Source organism: Gopherus flavomarginatus, chromosome 20 (assembly GCF_025201925.1).
Source record: "Gopherus flavomarginatus isolate rGopFla2 chromosome 20, rGopFla2.mat.asm, whole genome shotgun sequence".
NCBI classification, from domain to species: Eukaryota; Metazoa; Chordata; order Testudines; family Testudinidae; genus Gopherus; species Gopherus flavomarginatus.
The window spans coordinates 15730343-15751368 of NC_066636.1; the positions used below are offsets into that span (position 1 = coordinate 15730343).

The 21026-nt window shown below is 48.6% G+C and overlaps 1 protein-coding gene across 1 annotated transcript; it reads left to right on the forward strand.

Annotated features, from left to right (window-relative positions):
• Positions 1–1532: 1532 nt before the first annotated feature.
• On the forward strand, positions 1533–4153 carry LOC127037809 (zinc finger and SCAN domain-containing protein 29-like). Its single transcript, XM_050929914.1, has 2 exons — positions 1533–2454; positions 3553–4153. The coding sequence occupies exons 1-2, from the start codon at positions 1932–1934 to the stop codon at positions 4056–4058; spliced, it is 1029 nt and encodes a 342-aa protein (XP_050785871.1). The 5' UTR covers positions 1533–1931; the 3' UTR covers positions 4059–4153.
• The last annotated feature ends 16873 nt before the right edge of the window (positions 4154–21026 follow it).

The following is a 21026-nucleotide window of genomic DNA, read 5'->3' on the forward strand; positions in this document are numbered from 1 at the left end:
AGTTGGGAGTTCTGGGGGTCCTGTCAGCAGGCAGGGGTGTGGAGAGGGGTTGGATGAGTCGGGAGTTCTGGGGTCCTGTCAAGGGGCGAGGAGCAGTTGGATGGGGCATGGGAGTCCTGGGGGTTTGTCTGGGGACGGGGGTGTGGATAAGGGTCGTGGCAGTCAAGGGACAGGTAGGGGGTAGGGTCCAGTCTGGGGACAAGGAATAGAGAGGCTTAGATAGGAGGTGGGTTCCTGGGGGGCAGTTGGGGGCAGGAGTCCCAGGAGGGGGTAGTCAGGGGACAAGGAGCAATGGGGTTGGGAGTTCTTAGGGGGGCAGTCACCCAGTCCTCTCCCCTGATCCTTGACCCCTGACACCCCCCCACACACACACCACGTCCTCTGCCCTGAGTCCCGCACACCCCCCGGGCCCCTGCCCTGAGCCCTGTACCTCCCTCATACACACCCAACCCTCTGCTTGACTCCTTCATCCCCCTCCCCAACCCTAGCCCTGACTCTGGCACCCCCACCCATACCTAGCCCCCCCTCTGCCATGACACCTCCAGCCCCCAGCCCTGACTCCAGCCCACCCCCAGCCCTCTGGGTCCTGGCCGCCAATCCCGCACAGCTCGCTGCTGGTCTAGGGTTCTGGCTGACGGACCTTTGCCAGGCGGAGTCCCGGCCACAGGCCTCGCTCAGCCCGCTGCCGGCCTAGGTGAACAGAACCCCAGACCAGCAGCAGGCTGAGTGGGCTGGCAATGTAAGATCAACATTTTAATTTCATTTTAAATGAAGCTTCTTAAACATTTTGAAAATCTTGTTTATTTTACAATACAACACTAGTTTAGTTATATAATATATAGACTTATAGAGAGAGACCTTCTAAAAGACATTAAAATGTATGACCAGCATGCGAAACCTTAGATTAGAGTGAGTAAATGAAGACTCGGCACACCAGTGCTGAAAGGTTGTTGACCCCTGTACTAAACCAACCTAATATCCCTCTCTGACAAGGTTCTGGGCCTAGTGGATGCGGGGAAGCAGCAGATGTGATATATCCTGATTTTAGGAAGGTTTTTGACACAATCCCACATGACATTCTCATAAACAAACTGGAAAAAGATGGTCTAGATGAAACTACTAGAAAGTGGGTGCACAACTGGTTGAAAGACCATCCTCAGAGAGTAGTTATGAATGGCTCACTGTCAAACTGGGAGGGCATATCTAATGGGGTCGCATGGAGGTCAGTGTTGGGCCCAGGACTATTCAATATTTTCATTAATGACTTCTTGGATAATGGAGTGGAGAGTATGCTTACAAAATTGGCAGATGACACCAACGTGGGAGGGCTTGCAAGCACTTTGGAGGATCGGATTAAAACTCAAAACACCCTCAACAAATTGGAGAATTGGGGCAGAATTCAACAAGATGAAATTCAATAAAGACAAGTGCCAAGTACTTCACTTAGTAATGTGATACAGCATGGCCAGATGGCAGCAGGAGAGTGTTAGCAGGGAGCCTTATTCCCTGCAAGGGGAGGAAGGTCTGCTATAGATTCAGGGCTTGTCTACATCAGAAAGTTGCAGCGCTGGTGAGGGAGTTACAGCGCTGCAACTTTGAAGGTGTACACATCTGCAGGGCATCACCAGCGCTGCAACTCCCTGTTTGCAGCGCTGGCCGTACTCCCGTTTTGTCTCGGGTGTAGAGGATCCAGCGCTGGTGATCCAGCGCTGGTAATGCAATGTAGACACTTACCAGCGCTTTTCTTGACCTCCGTGGAATAAGCAGGTATCCCAGCATACCTGAGGATACCTCTCTGGTAATCAAGAAAACTCCTCTGCCCTGTGCTCACCTGACCCCTCCTTTAAATCCCCCGGGAAATTTAAAAAATCACCTTCCTGTTTGCTCAGTCAGGCGTGGAGTGCAATTAATCAATCAATCATTCAGCGACCATGCCTCCACGCAACAAACGAGCCCCAGCATGGACCAATGCAGAGCTGCAGGATCTAATTAGTGTGTGGGGAGATGAGGCTGTTCAAACACAGCTGCGCTCCAGAAGGAGAAACTATGATACCTATGGTCAGATATCGCAGTCCATGCTGAGAAGGGGCCACGAACGGGACGCCTTGCAATGCAGAGTAAAAATTAAGGAGATGAGGAGTGCATACTGCAAAGCCCGTGAGGGAAACCGACGCTCAGGAGCAGCCCCCACAACCTGCAGGTTTTACAAGGAGCTGGATGCCATACTTGGGTGTGACCCCACCGTGAATCCTAGGAGCACGATGGAGAGTTCAGAGCAGGGAGAAGTGGGGGATGGTGTAGAGGATGAATACAGTGATGCTACTGGCGTTGAGGGGGACACCCCAGAGTCTCAGGACACAGGCAGCCAGGAGCTCTTCTCCAGCCCTGAGGAGACTAGCCAGTCACAGCAGCTGGAAGCGGACGTTGATGAGGAAGCTGAGGATCGTGCTCGTGGTAAGTAGATTGCAATGCTCTGTCCGTCCCCCACCCCCCCTTCCAAGCGGGAAACCTGCCCTGCGGTGTGCTCTGTCCGTCCCCCACCCCCCCTTCCAAGCGGGAAACCTGCCCTGCGGTGTGCTCTGTCCGTCCCCCACCCCCCCTTCCAAGCGGGAACCGTGTCCTGCGGGGTGCTTCTTCCTCACCGATCCCCCCTTCCAAGCGTGAAACCTGCCCTGCGGTGTGCTCTGTTCGTCCCCCACCCCCCCTTCCAAGTGGGAAACCTGCCCTGCGGGGTGCTTCTTCCTCACCGATCCCCCCTTCCAAGCGTGAAACCTGCCCTGCGGTGTGCTCTGTCCGTCCCCCACCCCCCCTTCCAAGCGGGAACCGTGTCCTGCGGGGTGCTTCTTCCTCACCGATCCCCCCTTCCAAGCGTGAAACCTGCCCTGCGGTGTGCTCTGTCCGTCCCCCACCCCCCCCTTCCAAGCGGGAACCGTGTCCTGCGGGGTGCTTCTTCCTCACCGATCCCCCCTTCCAAGCGTGAAACCTGCCCTGCGGTGTGCTCTGTCCGTCCCCCACCCCCCCTTCCAAGCGGGAAACCTGCCCTGCGGTGTGCTCTGTCCGTCCCCCACCCCCCCTTCCAAGCGGGAAACCTGCCCTGCGGTGTGCTCTGTCCGTCCCCCACCCCCCCTTCCAAGCGGGAAACCTGCCCTGCGGTGTGCTCTGTCCGTCCCCCACCCCCCCTTCCAAGCGGGAACCGTGTCCTGCGGGGTGCTTCTTCCTCACCGATCCCCCCTTCCAAGCGTGAAACCTGCCCTGCGGTGTGCTCTGTCCGTCCCCCACCCCCCCTTCCAAGCGGGAACCGTGTCCTGCGGGGTGCTTCTTCCTCACCGATCCCCCCTTCCAAGCAGGAACCAAGGCATCCCACTAACATGGGAGAATTTTAAGCAAAAGTACTCACCCCATTGCTAGACATGTCTTAGCTTTCTTGAACTCTACAGTGTTATGTGAGGTATGTGAGAGGGATGCTACCTACAGTTTCCAATGTCCTTCAAAAGTTGATAATAAACAATGATGCCCCTGTGTATTACATGTCTCTATCTCTATTTTTTCTAGACAACTCGAGTAATGCGGCTGTGTCACCGGCCTCACGTAGATTGCAGAATTTGAGGCGCAATCCTAGGAAATCAAAAGAGGAGCTGATCAAGACCGTTCTGAACCACTACAACAGGGAAAGTAGGAAGACTGAGGAGTGGAGAAAAAGTGTACAGGAATGGAGGCTGACTGAAAGCAGGAGACAGGAATTGTCTGCCAAAAGAATAGCCAGGCAGATGATGAGACTCCTGTCTCGCCAAACCAAGTCTTTTGAGTCTCTTGTAGCCATGCAGGCAAATATATACCGTGATAACCCACAGGCTTCCAAAAGCAATGTTCCTTGTCCCCCTGTGTATCCTCAAAATAGCTTTATGCAGCACCCAGTTCCTTATTATCATCAGCTGCCCCCAACACCTATAACATCACCTAGTAACCAAGATATGTTTAATTCTTACCCAGTGCACTCCACCCCCATCATTCTGCAGCAAAGTAATGGTGAGTTGCATCAGACGGTTACAATTGAGTAAAATAGGAAATAGTAAAACCTCTGAATGTACTGTGAACCACCCATACCCCCTTACCTGTTTTTTACTGTATGACAAATAAAAGGTTTTGGTTTGTATTTCTTTCCATATGTTTTATTGGTGATAGAAATGGCTAATTATACACAGCAAGGTAAAGCAAAGCACAACACATGCACCAAACATTACTGCTGGCTCTCAGCATCAAATTGCTCCCTTATAGCATCCCTAATCCTTGAAGCCCTTTCCTGGGCCTCCCTATTAGCCCTGCTCTCTGGCTGAGCAAACTCATTCTCCAAACGTATAACCTCGGAGGTCCATTCCTCACTGAACCTTTCACCCTTCCCTTCACAAATATTATGGAGGGTGCAGCACGCGGATATAACTGCGGTAATGCTGCTTTCCATCAAATCTAGCTTCCCGAACAGACTGCGGCAGCGAGCTTTCAAACGGCCAAAAGCACGCTCCACAGTCATTCTACAGCGGCTCAACCTGTAGTTGAAACGTTCCTTGCTCCTGTCAAGCTTCCCAGTATATGGTTTCATGAGCCATGGCATTAATGGGTAAGCGGGGTCTCCCAGAATCACGATGGGCATTTCCACGTCCCCTACTGTTATATTGTGATCTGGGAAAAAGGTCCCGGCCCTAAGCCTCCTGAACAGGGCACTGTTCCTAAATATGGGTGCATCGTGCACCTTTCCAGGCCATCCAGAGTAAATGTCAGTGAAATGCCCACGGTGATCCACAAGCGCTTGCAGAACCACAGAGAAGTACCCCTTGCGATTAATATACTCCGATGCCAGGTGGGGTGGAGAGATAATAGGAATATGCGTCCCATCTACTGCCCCTCCACAGTTAGGGAACCCCATTTCTGCAAAGCCATCTAAAATGTCCTGCACGTTACCAAGAGTCACGGTTCTTCTTGTCAGTGTTCGATTAATGGCCCTGCAAACTTGCATCAGCACCATTCCAACGGTGGACTTTCCCACTCCGAACTGGTTCGCCACAGATCGGAAACAGTCTGGAGTTGCCAGCTTCCAGATTGCAATAGCCACCCGCTTCTCCACAGAAAGGGCATCTCTAAATCTCGTGTTCATGCGCCGCAGGTTGGGGGCGAGATCATCACAAAGTCCCATGAAAGTGGCTTTCCTCATACGAAAGTTCTGCAGCCACTGATCGTCATCCCATGATTGCAGGACGATGTGATCCCACCACTCAGTGCTGGTTTCCCGAGCCCAAACGCGCCGGTCCACGGAGCAGAGCACGTCTGTTATTGCCACTAGCATTGTACTGTCTGCATATTGATGCGATTCAGTACCATCGTCCGACTCCTCAATGTCAGTCACACGCACATTTAGCAGCCTAAGGATTAGATCCACAGTAAGGCGAGATGTGCTGGCAATAGTCATTAGTAAGGTATTCAGTACCTGAGGATCCATTCTTGAAAGATAATGCAGAAAAACCGCTTTAGAGTCACAATGCTGCCACAGTGCTCCGCATGTGTACCAAAGCAACGCTGGCCGTTGGAACAGGAACAGGAAGCAGAAGGACAATCACACTTCCTTCCCCTTCCCACAAGCCCCAGCGCCGCTGTGGGACGAGGTGCCCTGTGGGATAGCCGCCCACAATGCATCACTCCCAACAGCGCTGCAGTGTGGCCACATCTAACAGCACTTACAGCGCTGCTAGCAGTAAGTGTGGACACTCTGCAGCGCTGGCCCTATACAGCTGTCCTAATACAGCTATAACAACCAGCGCTGCAAAGTTTTAGATGTAGACATGGCCTAAGAAGAGCGCCTGAAGCCAATTAGAGCACCTGAAGCCAATTAGAGCACCAGCAGTCAGGCATATGATAAACAATCCCTCCCCCCCCTGTTTCAGTCAGACAGTGTGGGAGCTGGAGCAGGAAGGTTTGGTTGGAGCAGAGAGCAGTTTTGAAGAGAGACCAAAAGGAAAGTTTGGAGGAGTGCTGTGGTGGGCTGAGAAATCCAAAAAAACCCTAGGTAAGGGGCACCTGGCTTGTGTAAAAGGAGGGCCAGAAGCCCCTTCACAAGCTGAAGGGCAGGAGAGGGAGGTAGCCCAGGGGAAGGAACCGCTAGTTCAAGTGGTTCACCACAAACCTCAAGGCCCCTGGGTTCCTGGAGGAGAGGGTGAGCCCAGGTCCCTCCCTTTCCACTCCCTTCCTCAAGGACAATAGTGGGGTAATTAAAATACCAATTCAGAGGCAAGCAATGGTGCCCTGAACCTTCCCCAAGGAAGAGAAAGCGTGAGACCCAGCATAACAGTACTGGCAATTTGCCACAGTAAGTAAAAAATCAAATGCACAACTACAAAATGGGGAACAGCAGGCTAGGTGGTGGTGGTATTGCTGGAAAGGGGTCTGGGTGTCATAGTGGATCACAAATGAAATATGAGTCAACAATGTAATGGAGCTTCAAAAAGACTAATTCATTCTAGGATGTATTAACTCAGGGTTTCTCAAACAGGGGTCGCTGCTTCTGTAGGGAAAGCCCCTGGCGGGCTGGGCCGGTGTGTTTACCTGCCCCATCCGCAGGTCCAGCCGATCGCAGCTCCCACTGGCCGAGAATTGCTGCTCCTGGCCAATGCGAGTTGCTGCAAGCGGCAGCCTGTACGTCCCTAGGCCTGTGCCGCTTCCAGCAGCTTCTATTGGCCAGGAGCAGCGATCCGCAGCCAGTGGGAGCTGCAATCGGCTGGACCTGCAGACGGGGCAGGTAAATGCACCGGTCCGGCCTGCCAGGGGCTTTCCCTACAGAAGCGGTGACCCCTGTTCAAGAAACCCTGTATTAACTGGAGTGTCATATGTAAGACATGGGAGGTAATTGTCCCCTCTCTAGCTGGCACTAGTGAGGTCTCAGATGGAGTACTGTGTCCAGTTCTGGGTTCCACACACTAGGGAAGATGTGGACAAACTGGAGAGCATCCCAAGGAGAGCAACAAAATTGATAAAAGGTTTAGAAAACCTGACCTACGAAGTATCAGAGGGGTAGCCATGTTTGTCTGGATCTATAAAAGCAGCAAAGAATCCTGTGGCACCTTATAGACTAACAGACGTTTTGGAGCATGAGCTTTTGGGGGTGAATTCCCACTTCGTCAGATGCATGTAGTGGAAATTTCCAGGAGCAGGTATATATATATGCAAGCAAGCTAGAGATAATGAGGTTAGTTCAATCAGGGAGGATGAGGCCCTGTTGTAGCAGTTGAGGTGTGAAAACCAAGGGAGGAGAAACTGGTTCAGTAGTTGGCAAGCCATTCACAGTCTCTGTTTAATCCTGAGCTGATGGTGTCAAATTTGCAGATGAATTGGAGTTCAGCAGTTTCTCTTTGAAGTCTTGTCCTGAAGTTTTTTTGCTGCAGGATGGCCACCTTAAGGTCTGCTGTTGTGTGGCCCGGGAGGCTGAAGTGTTCTCCTACAGGTTTTTGTATATTGCCATTCCTAGTATCTGATTTGTGTCCATTTATCCTTTTCCGTAGAGACTGTCCAATTTGGCCGATGTACATAGCAGAGGGGCATTGCTGGCATATGATGGCGTATATTACATTGGTGGACGTGCAGGTGAATGAACTGGTGATGGTGTGGCTGATCTGGTTAGGTCCTGTGATGGTGTTGCTGCTGTAGATATGTGGGCAGAGTTGGCATCGAGGTTTGTTGCCATGCTTTCACAGGCCTTGGGTGGCAGCCAGTCCTTGCCCACAGACAACCTGCCAACCTGAAACATATTCTCACCAGTAACTGCACACCGCACCATAGGAACTCTAGCTCAGGAACCAATCCATGCAACAAACCTCGATGCCAACTCTGCCCACATATCTACACCAGCGACACCATCACAGGACCTAACCAGATCAGCCACACCATCACCGGTTCATTCACCTGCACGTCCACCAATGTAATATACGCCATCATATGCCAGCAATGCCCCTCTGCTATGTATATCGGCCAAACTGGACAGTCTCTACAGAAAAGGATAAATGGACACAAATCAGGTATTAGGAATGGCAATATACAAAAACCTGTATGAGAACACTTCAACCTTCCTGGCCACACTATAGCAGATCTTAAGGTGGCCATCCTGCAGCAAAAAAACTTCAGGACCAGACTTCAGAGAGAAACTGGTAAACTCCAGTTCATCTGCAAATTTGACACCATCAGCTCAGGATTAAACGAAGACTGTGAATGGCTTGCCAACTACAAAACCAGTTTCTCCTCCCTTGGTTTTCACACCTCAACTGCTAGAACAGGGCCTCATCCTCCCTGATTGAACTAACCTTGTTATCTCTAGCTTGCTTGCATATATATACCTGCCCCTGGAAATTTCCACCACATGCATTTGACAAAGTGGGTATTCATCCATGAAAGCTCATGCTACAAATCATCTGTTAGTCTATAAGGTGCCACAGGATTCTCTGTTGACCTATGAAGAAAGCTTTAAAAAAAAACTGAGGCCAGGTCTATGCCACAAACTTACATCAGTATAACTATGTTGCTCAGGGGTGTGAAAAATCTCCCCCCCCCGGGTGATACAGTTATACTGACCTCTCGTGGAGGTGGGTTAACTATGCTGTTAGGAGAAGCTCTCCCATTAGTGCAGTAGCATCGTCGCTACAGCGCCATACATGTAGACAAGCTATGAGCACGGATAGTCTTGACATAAAAAGTCTGAGTGGGACCATGATCAGTCTTCAAATATGATAATGGCTGTTATCAATAAAGAGGATGGTGGGTAATTGTTCTCCATGTCCACTGAAGGCAGAACAAGAAGTAATGCACTTAGATTACCACAAGGGTGATTCAAGTTAAATATTAGAAAAAAACCTTTCCACCTAGAAGGGTACTTAAGTTCTGGAATAGGCTTCCAAGGGAGGCTGTGGAATCCCCATCACTACAGGTTTTCAACAACAGGTTGGACAAACACCTGTCAGGGTGGTCTAGGCTTACTTGGTCCTGCCTCAGTGCTAGGGACTGGACTAGATGACTTTTCAAGGTCTCTTCCAGCCCTGCATTTCTATGATTCTAGAACAGGTCCATGATACGTAGTGTCCATGCCTGGCTTCTTCAGAACTTCATAAGAATGTCAGCATCTTCCTTCTTTTCAAAATGTTTCTCAGAGTTGTCAGCAAAACCATCCCTCACAGAAGACATGGGCATGCTCTTGCATTGACCAGCCTCTGATGTCACAGGGCTCTCTTCAGCAGATATATTTATAATATTTCCTCCCTGCAGTTCTGATTGGCTCAGTGAGAAGGTGAGTAAATGGGGAGTGACCTGCCATGTGGTTTGTCTACAATGAAACTAACCATCCTAGAGCTTCAGAAACAAATGCAGAGCCTGTATAGTATCTGCCATATCCCATTTTTGGGCCAGGTGATCAGCCTCGCACTCTGCACATGTGCTGAAACACAATATCACAATATTTTAAGTGAGCCCAAAATATTTGTGTTGCACCTATCAAACTGCGTCCTCACACCTTTGTGGATATCGCAGTCACGGACTCATTAATATTACCATCAGAATGGAAGAAAGATATAACAGACAATGCTGTGTTTGTAAGTGTCACAGAGTGTGGGGAAGTCAGGGCCTGCACCCCTCTTCCTGAGATTCACTGTGACACTCAGCCAGCCAGTAAAACAGAAGGTTTATTAGATGGCAGGAACACAGTCCCAAGCGGAGCATGTAGGTACAACCATAACCCCTCAATCAAGTCCTCCTGGGGGGGGTTCAGGGAGCTTAGACCCCAGCTTGGGGTTCCCTGCGTTGCACCCCCCAGCCCAAGACTGAAAACAAAACCTCCAGCAGCTCTCTTCCCCCTCCCCCCAGCTGCTCCTCTCCTTTGTTCAGTCTCCCAAGCAGAGGGTGTCACTTCTCCCAACCCTCCCCCTGGCTCAGGTTACAGCTCCGGTAGCTTCCTTCAAGGGAAGTTCCCCATCCCCAATGTAACTCCCTGCAACATTCCCAGGTCAAATCCTCCCTGCTCTGGCACAGTAAGTTACATTTTCCTGGGAGCTCACAGATGGTAAAAAAAAAACCAAAATAAGGTTTAGATCCTGTGTGGCTAGCGAGCAGGGAGAGGCTGAGATCAAAGAGGAATCTGTAAAGCACCAAAATCGTGGATCAATTGGTTAATTCTAACGGAAGAAGAGTGCCACCACTTTATATGCATTGTTTATAGAGGGGATCATTGTGCCACTAGGCCAATGCCCTCTCTGCATAGCAGAATCTACCATCACACTATCAGGCCTTCATTCTGCTCAGGAAAGGTGTCCTGACCAGCACAGGGCAGAGAGACGGCATGAGATCATCTTTAATTGTAATTTATTGAACTTACGTCAGGCCAGAATTGATACCTGTTCAATATTGCCAAGGCTTTTCTACCCAGGGGAACATTCAGGGAAGTTCAGACTAGAGTGCCCCACTGCTTTGCTCCTTCTCTTTGGACTTAAAAGATCAAATGTGGGATACACCTGGACTCTCTAAGGCTTTCAAAGTCTTCAACACAGGTCAAAGGCCTGAAGATTAACTGTGTTCAGGAGGAAGGACTCCCACACTCTTCTGTGGCTTCCCTGACTGCCACTGTCAAAACTAAGGCCACTTTACTTAGAACAAAAGCATCCACACAAAGGTTTAAGGCATGTAGCTTACATGCATTCACTTCGTATCTTTAGTTCCACACGGTCTAGACAAGCCCTTCATAAAGGAAGGGAACAAGGGAAATTGAGGAGGGAAAAGTCTCTGTTAATTCCTTTTGTTTAAAATGCTTTTACTGGTTTTCCAGGACACCCACACAAACTAGGGACTGCAGACATTCAGATGCAAATTTCTCTGCTAGGGAAGGAGCAGTGTTACCAAACAGTCAGTGTGTCGGAATTGTCAAGCTATGAATAAGAATGGTTAGTTTAACATCTGAGTCAGCAGTAAAGTCTGTGTCCTCTGTGCTAAGAGGTGTTTTTTTACCATGGGGTAACTAACACGCATTACCCATCCCACTGTAAAAACAGAGATAATGCTTTTCTCTCTCACCAGTAGAAGTTGATCCAATAACAGCTACTCACTGCCTATCCACCCTCCCTCTAGTGGAGACCCGGCACTTTAGTTTCACCAAAAGGCAAACTAAGTGAGGTCAGCACTATGTCCCCAGTGACACTGGCACAGCAGGTGCCAGCTTCTGCCAAAGTCTCAGGCCAATTCACTTATGTATTAGCATAGATCAAAGTGATTGTTAGATGTGTAAGAGTGTATTTGTGTCATAACCTTAGTCCCAGATTTGGACCTTAGCGTCCAAAATATGGGGGTTAGCATGAAAACCTCCAAGCTTAGTTACCAGCTTGGACCTGGTACCTGCTGCCACCACCCAAAAAATTAGAGTGTTTTGGGGCACTCTGGTCCCCCTGAAAAACCTTCCCTGGGACCCCAAGACCCAAATCCCTTGAGTCTCACAACAAAGGGAAATAATCCTTTTTCCCTTCCCCCCTCCAGGTGCTCCTGGAGAGATACACAGACACAAGCTTTGTGAAACTACACAGAGAGACTCCCCCTCTCTGTTCCCAATCCTGGAAACAAATAGTACTTTCCTATTCCCCCAGAGGGAATGCAAAATCAGGCTAGCAAATTCAACACACAGATCTCCCCGATTTCTTCCTCCCACCAATTCCCTGGTGAGTACAGACTCAATTTCCCTGAAGTAAAGAAAAACTCCAACAGGTCTTAAAAGAAAGCTTTATATAAAAAGAAAGAAAAATACATACAAATGGTCTCTCTGTATTAAAATGATATAATACAGGGTCAATTGCTTAAAATAATATTGAATAAACAGCCTTATTCAAAAAGAATACAAATCAAAGCACTCCAGCACTTATATTCATGCAAATACCAAAGAAAAGAAACCATATAACTTACTATCTGATCTCTTTGTCCTTACCCTTAGAAACAGAAGACTAGAAAGTAGAAACTGCTTCTCCAAAGCTCAGAGAAAGCAGGCAGACAGACAAAAGACTTAGACACTTAATTCCCTCCACCCAAAGTTGAAAAAATCCGGTTTCCTGATTGGTCCTCTGGTCAGGTGCTTCAGGTGAAAGAGACATTAACCCTTAGCTATCTGTTTATGACACGCCCCCCAAATTGCAGACAGTGGGGAAGCTCACTGGCGGCGATTTCCTTCTAGAACTTGAAAATAAACAGATTAATACAACACATACACCTTTACATATACTCCTAAGTATATAACTAACAGACTTGTACATTTTAAGAACACTTTTTAACTACTGAATTCTGGGAAACTCTCACGGGAGAGAGCATCAGCAACTTTGTTAGAAGCTCCTGTGATGTGTTGAATTTTAAAATCAAAATCTTGGAGAGCTAAACTCCAACGAAGAAGTTTCTTGTTGTTCCCCTTGGCAGTATGAAGCCACTTTAGTGCAGCATGGTCAGTTTGTAGTTGGAACCGCCGTCCCCAAACATATGGGCGTAGCTTTTCCAGGGCGTACACAATGGCATAGCATTCCTTTTCACTGACTGACCAGTGACTTTCCCTCTCAGACAGTTTCTTGCTGAGAAACACGACAGGATGGAAGTTGTGATCTGTTGCTTGCTGCATGAGCACTGCTCCTATACCACGCTCAGATGCATCTGTGGTTACTAGGAATGGCTTGTCAAAATCCGGGGCCCTGAGCACAGGGTCAGACATGAGCGTTGCCTTAAGTTGGGTAAAGGCCTTTTGACACTCATCAGTCCACTTAACTGCATTTGGCTGGGTCTTTTTGGTCAGGTCGGTCAGTGGGGCAGCGATTTGGCTGTAGTGTGGTACAAATCGCCTGTAGTATCCGGCCAAGCCTAAGAAGGATTGGACCTGTTTTTTTGACCTTGGGACAGGCCACTTTTGGATAGCATCCACCTTGGCCTGTAGGGGGTTTATGGTTCCTCGACCCACCTGGTGCCCCAGGTAAGTCACTCTGTTTTGGCCTATTTGACACTTTTTGGCCTTAACAGTTAGTCCGGCCTGCCTGATGCGCTCAAAGACCTTTTCCAGGTGTAGTAGGTGTTCGGGCCAGGAGTCTGAAAAAATGGCCACATCATCGAGGTAGGCAACTGCAAATTCTCCCAGTCCAGCTAGTAGACCATCTACCAGCCTCTGGAAGGTGGCGGGTGCATTTCGAAGGCCGAAAGGAAGGACATTGAATTCATACACCCCCGCATGGGTGACGAATGCTGACCTCTCCTTGGCAGGTTCATCTAGCGGTACTTGCCAGTACCCCTTGGTTAAGTCTATTGTAGAGATGAACTGGGCACGTCCCAACTTCTCCAATAGCTCATCGGTACGTGGCACTGGATAGTTGTCCGGACGAGTGACAGCATTTAGCTTACGGTAGTCCACGCAAAAGCGTATTTCCCCATCTGGTTTGGGTACCAGAACCACTGGAGATGCCCATGCACTGGTAGATGGGCGGATTATACCCATCTGTAGCATGTTCTGGATCTCCCATTCTATAGCAGCTTGGGCATGAGGAGACACTCGGTAGGGTGGGGTTCTGATTGGGTGAGCATTACCTGTATCAATGGAGTGGTATGCCCGTTCAGTCTGTCCTGGGGTGGCTGAGAACAATGGGGCGAAGCTAGTGCACAGCTCCTTGATTTGTTGCCGCTGCAGACGTTCCAGGGTGGTTGAGAGGTTCACCTCTTCCACGCCACCGTCTTTTTTCCCGTTGTAGTAGACACCGTCAGGCCACTCAGCATCATCTCCCTGGACTGTAAACTGACAAACCTGTAAATCTCTGGAATAGAAAGGCTTGAGAGAATTAACATGGTACACTTTAGGCTTTAGTGAGGAATTGGGAAATGCTATGAGGTAGTTTACAGCTCCCAGGCGCTCTTGGACCATGAATGGCCCTTCCCATGATGCTTCCATCTTATGGGCCTGTTGCGCCTTCAAGACCATAACCTGGTCTCCTACCTTGAAGGAACGTTCTCTGGCATGTCTGTCATACCAGGCCTTTTGCTCTTCTTGAGCATCCTTTAGGTTCTCTCTAGCAAGGGCTAAAGAGTGTCGGAGGGTGCTTTGTAGGTTGCTTACAAAGTCCAGAATGTTAGTTCCTGGAGAAGGCGTAAACCCCTCCCATTGCTGCTTCACCAACTGTAATGGCCCCTTAACCTCGTGACCATACACAAGTTCAAATGGTGAAAACCCTAAACTGGGATGTGGTACAGCCCTGTAGGCAAACAGCAACTGCTGCAACACTAGGTCCCAATTATTGGAGAATTCGTTGATGAATTTTCGTATCATGGCCCCCAAAGTTCCATTGAACCTTTCCACCAGGCCATTGGTTTGATGGTGGTACGGGGTGGCAACCAAGTGATTCACCCCATGAGTTTCCCACAGTTTTTCCATGGTCCCTGCCAGGAAATTAGACCCTGAATCTGTAAGGATGTCAGAGGGCCAACCTACCCTGGCAAAGATGTCTGTTAGGGCCAGGCACACAGTGTTAGCCCGGGTGTTGCCTAGAGCTACTGCTTCTGGCCATCGGGTAGCAAAGTCCACTAAAGTCAGTACGTACTGCTTTCCTCTGGGCGTCTTTTTTGGGAAAGGGCCCAGAATATCCACAGCTACTCGCTGAAATGGGACCTCAATTATGGGGAGTGGCTGGAGAGGGGCCTTGACCTGGTCTTGAGGCTTTTCCACTGTTTGGCATACCTCACAAGACCGGACATACTTGGCAACGTCCTTGCCCATCCCCTCCCAGTGGAAGGACTTCCCCAACCGGTCTTTGGTTCTGTTCACCCCAGCATGGCCACTGGGATGATCATGGGCTAAGCTTAAGAGCTTCCCCCGGTACTTAGTTGGAACCACCAACTGTTTTTGCGGCTGCCATTCTTCCCGGTGTCCACCAGAAAGAATTTCCTTGTATAAAAGTCCTTGGTCTATAACAAACCGGGATCGATTAGAAGAGCTGAGAGGCGGTGGGGTGCTCCGTGCCGCCGCCCAAGCTTTCTGAAGGCTGTCATCCGCTTCCTGCTCAGCCTGGAACTGTTCCCTTGAGGCTGGGGTCACCAGTTCTTCCTCAGACTGTGGACTTGGGCTTGGTCCCTCTGGAAGCGATGTAGGTGATGGGGTTGTTTCCGTTGCTGGTGAACCGCTCTCCGCTGGTGCAGCTGAGGGTATTTCAGGCTCTGGCTGAGCCTTTTGGGTATGGCTGTCTGTTGTTTCTGCCAGTTCTGGCTCGCTGGCGCCCTCTGGCGTTGAGTTTGAAAATGTGGTTGCACTTGCTGGTGCTGGTTGCTGTTCCAGTTCCGGGCCTGGGACTGGAGATGCTGTGGCTGCTTCAGTGGTAGGCATGGAATCCGGGTCCACTACCTCTGTCTGGGTCTCTGGTAACACAGACGGGGCGTCTGTGGACGGCTCCGGAACAGGAATGGGTCTGGAAGCTTGCCTGGTTTGGCTACGTGTAACCATTCCCACTCTCTTGGCCTGCTTCACCTGGTTGGCCAAGTCTTCCCCCAGTAGCATGGGGATAGGATAATTGTCATAGACTGCAAAAGTCCACATTCCTGACCAGCCTTTGTACTGGACAGGCAGTTGAGCTGTAGGCAAGTCTACAGCTTGTGACATGAAGGGGTAAATTGTAACTTTGGCCTTTGGGTTGATGAATTTGGGGTCAACGAAGGATTGGTGGATAGCTGACACTTGTGCCCCCGTGTCTCTCCACGCAGTAACCTTCTTTCCGCCCACTCTCAAATTTTCCCTTCGCTCCAAGGGTATTTGAGAGGCATCCGGGCCTGGGGATCTTTGGTGTGATGGTGGTGTAATGAATTGTCGCATGGTGTTCTTGGGACAGTTGGCCTTGATATGTCCCCGTTCATTACACTTAAAGCATCTTCCATCTGATGGGTCACTGGGCCGAGGTGAGTTACTGGAGACTGGTGAGGTTGAAGGGTAGGGTATCTGTGGCTTTACTTGGGTGGTATGTGGGGTCTTTGGCTGTCCTCGGTTGTAGGGTTTATGGTCTGTGTGCCCCCTGGGGTAATCGTTCCCCTTGACAGTAGCTTTCTTGCTTTCTGCCAGTTCCATCCATTTGGCTCCAATCTCCCCCGCCTCAGCGATATCTTTGGGATTTCCATCTTGTATGTACCGTGTGATGTCTTCAGGAACACCATCCAAGAACTGTTCCATTTGTATGAGGAGGTGCAGTTCTTCCAAGGTTTGAATGTTGTTTCCTGTTATCCAGGCCTCACAGTTTTTTGCAATGTAGTAGGCGTGTTTGGGAAATGACACCTCTGGTTTCCACTTTTGGGTTCTGAAGCGCCGACAGGCATGATCTGGGGTTATCCCCATTCTGTATCTGGCCTTGGTTTGAAAAAGTTTATAGTTATTCATGTGCTGCTTAGGCATTTCAGCTGCCACCTCTGCTAAAGGTCCACTGAGCTGTGACCTCAATTCTACCATATACTGGTCTTCGGGGATGTTGTACCCAAGACAGGCTCTTTCAAAATTTTTCAAGAAGGCCTTGGTGTCATCACCTGCCTTGTAGGTGGGAAATTTCCTGTGCTGTGGAGCAATAATTGGCGCCGGGTTGTTAGGGTTGGCTGGCACATGCAGCCCAGCTTTTGCCAACTCCAGTTCATGTTTTCTCTGTTTTTCCTTCTCTTCATTCTCTTTTTGTTGTTTTTCCATTTCTTTTTGGTGCTTTTCCATTTCTCGGCGGTGGGCCAACTCTTCTTCTGCTTGTTTCCTTCGGTAGGCCACCTCTTCTTCTTCTAGTTTTCTTTTGTGTGCTGCCTGTTCTCTTTGGAAGGCTGCCAGTTTGATGCTTTCTTCCTTTTCTTTCATCTCCATCTGTCGCCTGTGTTCAGCTTCTTTGTATTGCTCTTCGGCCTCAATTTTTGCCTTAGAAGTCATGATTCCTGTTTTCTTGTGTTGGGGTGCCCTCCGGTGTTTATCTTCTGAACTGCAGGTTCTCTGTTGCCTCCTGAAGTCTGCCTAGCAACAGTGCCTTTAGCTAATCTTCAATGTTAAGTAAACCTGAAAAACCACCTTATTTGCATTTATATAGTGCTGGTAATGACTCTCAATGGGAGTGCTATTGTGTGACAAAAGACCCTTAACAGTCTCTTAATGGCTTCTCGCTTAACATGCAAGCCACAAACTGCCAGAGAGAGCAGAAAAAAAAAATTCTCTCTGGTTCCCTTTTTAAAACCAAACTGTTTCTCTCTGCTAAAAAGCCCTTAGCAGAGAAGAGAAAAATATAATATTCCTACTGGCTTCTGGATTCTGTCTATATCCCACCACTGCTACACCATATCATAACCTTAGTCCCAGATTTGGACCTTAGCGTCCAAAATATGGGGGTTAGCATGAAAACCTCCAAGCTTAGTTACCAGCTTGGACCTGGTACCTGCTGCCACCACCCAAAAAATTAGAGTGTTTTGGGGCACTCTGGTCCCCCTGAAAAACCTTCCCTGGGACCCCAAGACCCAAATCCCTTGAGTCTCACAACAAAGGGAAATAATCCTTTTTCCCTTCCCCCCTCCAGGTGCTCCTGGAGAGATACACAGACACAAGCTTTGTGAAACTACACAGAGAGACTCCCCCTCTCTGTTCCCAATCCTGGAAACAAATAGTACTTTCCTATTCCCCCAGAGGGAATGCAAAATCAGGCTAGCAAATTCAACACACAGATCTCCCCGATTTCTTCCTCCCACCAATTCCCTGGTGAGTACAGACTCAATTTCCCTGAAGTAAAGAAAAACTCCAACAGGTCTTAAAAGAAAGCTTTATATAAAAAGAAAGAAAAATACATACAAATGGTCTCTCTGTATTAAAATGATATAATACAGGGTCAATTGCTTAAAATAATATTGAATAAACAGCCTTATTCAAAAAGAATACAAATCAAAGCACTCCAGCACTTATATTCATGCAAATACCAAAGAAAAGAAACCATATAACTTACTATCTGATCTCTTTGTCCTTACCCTTAGAAACAGAAGACTAGAAAGTAGAAACTGCTTCTCCAAAGCTCAGAGAAAGCAGGCAGACAGACAAAAGACTTAGACACTCAATTCCCTCCACCCAAAGTTGAAAAAATCCGGTTTCCTGATTGGTCCTCTGGTCAGGTGCTTCAGGTGAAAGAGACATTAACCCTTAGCTATCTGTTTATGACAATTTGGTATTTACATGACATGAAAACTAATGGAATGTTCGATGCATTGTTTTCACTTAGCTGTATCCTGTTAAAATATAGTAGCAAACATTTGCATTGAGTATAGTCCTGAAACAAAATAACCCATCAACCAAGGAAGAAGCCTTGTGGCATGCAAATGAAGAATGTTCGCAGGCAAGTGCTAATTTGTGCCCATTTGAAGGCAAGTGGTCACTGTGTGTGATAATTAGAGACCAAACTCTCCTCTCTCTCTCTACCAGTCAAAGAAAGAACCCACACGGGCGGTTACCCTGTCAGCTTGTTTTCTGTGAGAAGAAGCTCTAAGTGTGAATTCAGGGAAAAATCCTGCATTTCTGGACTCTTGGGACTCAAAGGGCAGAATAACTGAATGAGAAGATGGAGATCCCCAGAGTTATTCTGGGTAGTCCTGAGAGACTTTTGGGAAATAGGCAAATTACTACATCTCTGATACCATTTGGAATTATAGACTGTGATCTGCCTGTACATATACTTTACCTATTTTAACCTCTCAATAGATCTCATTTATTTTTCTTAGCTAATAAACCTTTAGTTAGTTTACTATAGAATTGGCTAGGACCATTGTCTTTGATGTAAGATCTAGAATGCAACTTGACCTGGGTGACTGGTCTCTTGGGATTGGGCCCACAACCTGGAATATTTGTGATATAAGTGACCATTTATCAAAGTCCAGTTTGTCTGGATGGCCAGACAGATGGGACGGGAGAGTCTAAGGGGACTGTCTGTAACTCCATGGTAAGCCTGTTAGATGTGAACTCCTGGATCGTTGTTACTAGTTTCATGGGCACCAACTTTCCCTGGCGCTAGTGAGTGCTCGCGCCCCCCCCCCATTCCAACCCCTTCCCCAAAGTTCCTGCCCCAACTCCACCCCCTCCCTGTCCCTATTGGACCCCTTCCCCAAATCCCTGCCCCGGCCCTGCCTCTTCCCCCAAGCGCTATGTTTCCCCCTCCTCCCCACTCCCACCCTGCCCCATGAAACAGCTGTTTCCCCTGGGAGCTAGGGGGAAAAAGTGGGCTTGCAGCATGCTCGCGGAGCAGAGGGGGGTGGGGAGCTGCTGGTGGGTGCAGAGCACCTACCAATTTTGCTCCGTGGATGCTCCAGCCCCGGAGCGCCCATGGAGTCAGCGCCTATGACTGGCTTGGTGAAATCTATTTATAGAACTTACACTCCACTAGTTTGGGGTGTCTGCTCTGCTTTTGACAGTCTGCCCTGAGGTAGGCACCCAAGGACATGAGCCACTCCAGACAGAGTGACTCTCCCCTCCCCCACCAACCAATGCAAAGGAATAACTGGATAATCCATCTGAAAAAATCCTTGATTTTAGCAGTACAGAATGGTAAACTTGTAAGAATGAAGAAAATCACTGAAAATATGTAGCACACATAAAAGGCTATGAAATTAAAATATGCAGTTAGAAATATAAACAACTCAGTACAAAAATCCACATTTATGTGTGCAACAGGTAATAAAACGTAAAGGAATGTTATAGGAATGTACAGTTGTTTTAGGTATGTGGATTCTTTGGGTGAGGTAACAGCAAAAGTACAAAGCTCAGAAACAAAAAGGAAAATTAAAAGACTCCCAAATGTACTTATTTATTTATTTTCATTTAATGACTTTTGGGTGTATAACTCATGATTTTTTAATGGTTGTGGGTGTCAATCTACCCTGGGGTTGTATACTTGTAGTTAGTAAAAACTACAGTAGAAAGTTGCCTTTGAGAAGAATTTCATACAAATATTACAGTGCCCTTAAGGACAGATTTTTAAAAGGTACATCGCTACCTCGATGTAACGTGACTCGATAGAACTCGAATTCGGAGATAATGCGGTAAAGCAGTGCTCGTGGGGGGTGAGGCTGTGCACTCAGGTGGATCAAAGCAAGTTAGATATAATGCGGTTTCACCTATAACGTGGTAAGATTTTTTTGGCTCCCGAGGACAGCGTTATATGGAGGTAGAGGTGTATTTAGGCAACCAGTGGGATTTTCAAAAGCATCGAGGTGCTTTCAACCTTTAAAAATCAGGCCTGTGGTGAATACCGTACTTGGCAACCAAGTTCCACACACAAGTGGAGACATATGAAAAAGAACAAGGCTGTTCGACAGAGAGGCAAAACAACAGTTGACAAAGGCAATTCCCATTGCCAGATCGAAGGAAATTGAAGAAGTTCTGACACCAAACCAGAAAATCACTCTACTAGCAACTACTACTATTTTTAATGATAATTTGCTATTAAAGATATTAATTAAATAGGCCAATGACATCCAGCTGGATCCTGTTAATGAAGGTAAAGGATGTAGCGTTCAGAGCCATAAAAACAACATTTTCTGCAGTAAATAATGCAAAGGAGTGAAACTCTATCTGCGGCGCTTTACTGCGGTCCAGGCCTGTCACCGAGCACACAACCTAGGGCTGAGCAGCGAACGGCTGCAGGTACAGGCACCCCGAGGGGCTGCGTAAAGTGTTTCGCTGCATCCAGCCTCCTTTGGCAGCTCAATGCAGGGCATCAGGGCGAGGGAGGAACCGCCGGGCCTGGGCACTGCAATGCCGGGGGGCTGCACCGCACAGCCCAGGGATGCGGGGGCCGCCTCTCCCCTCTCTTTTTGCAGCCACTGCAGGTGGCTCCCCCCGCCTGGGGTAACTGTCACCTCATCTCCTCCCTCAGGCCCCCACCCTCCAGCTCTGACCTCCTCATGCCCTTAGCCCCTCCCCCCGTGCTCCCATCCCCAGACCCCCCGCCTGGGGTAACTGGGACCCCATCTCCCCC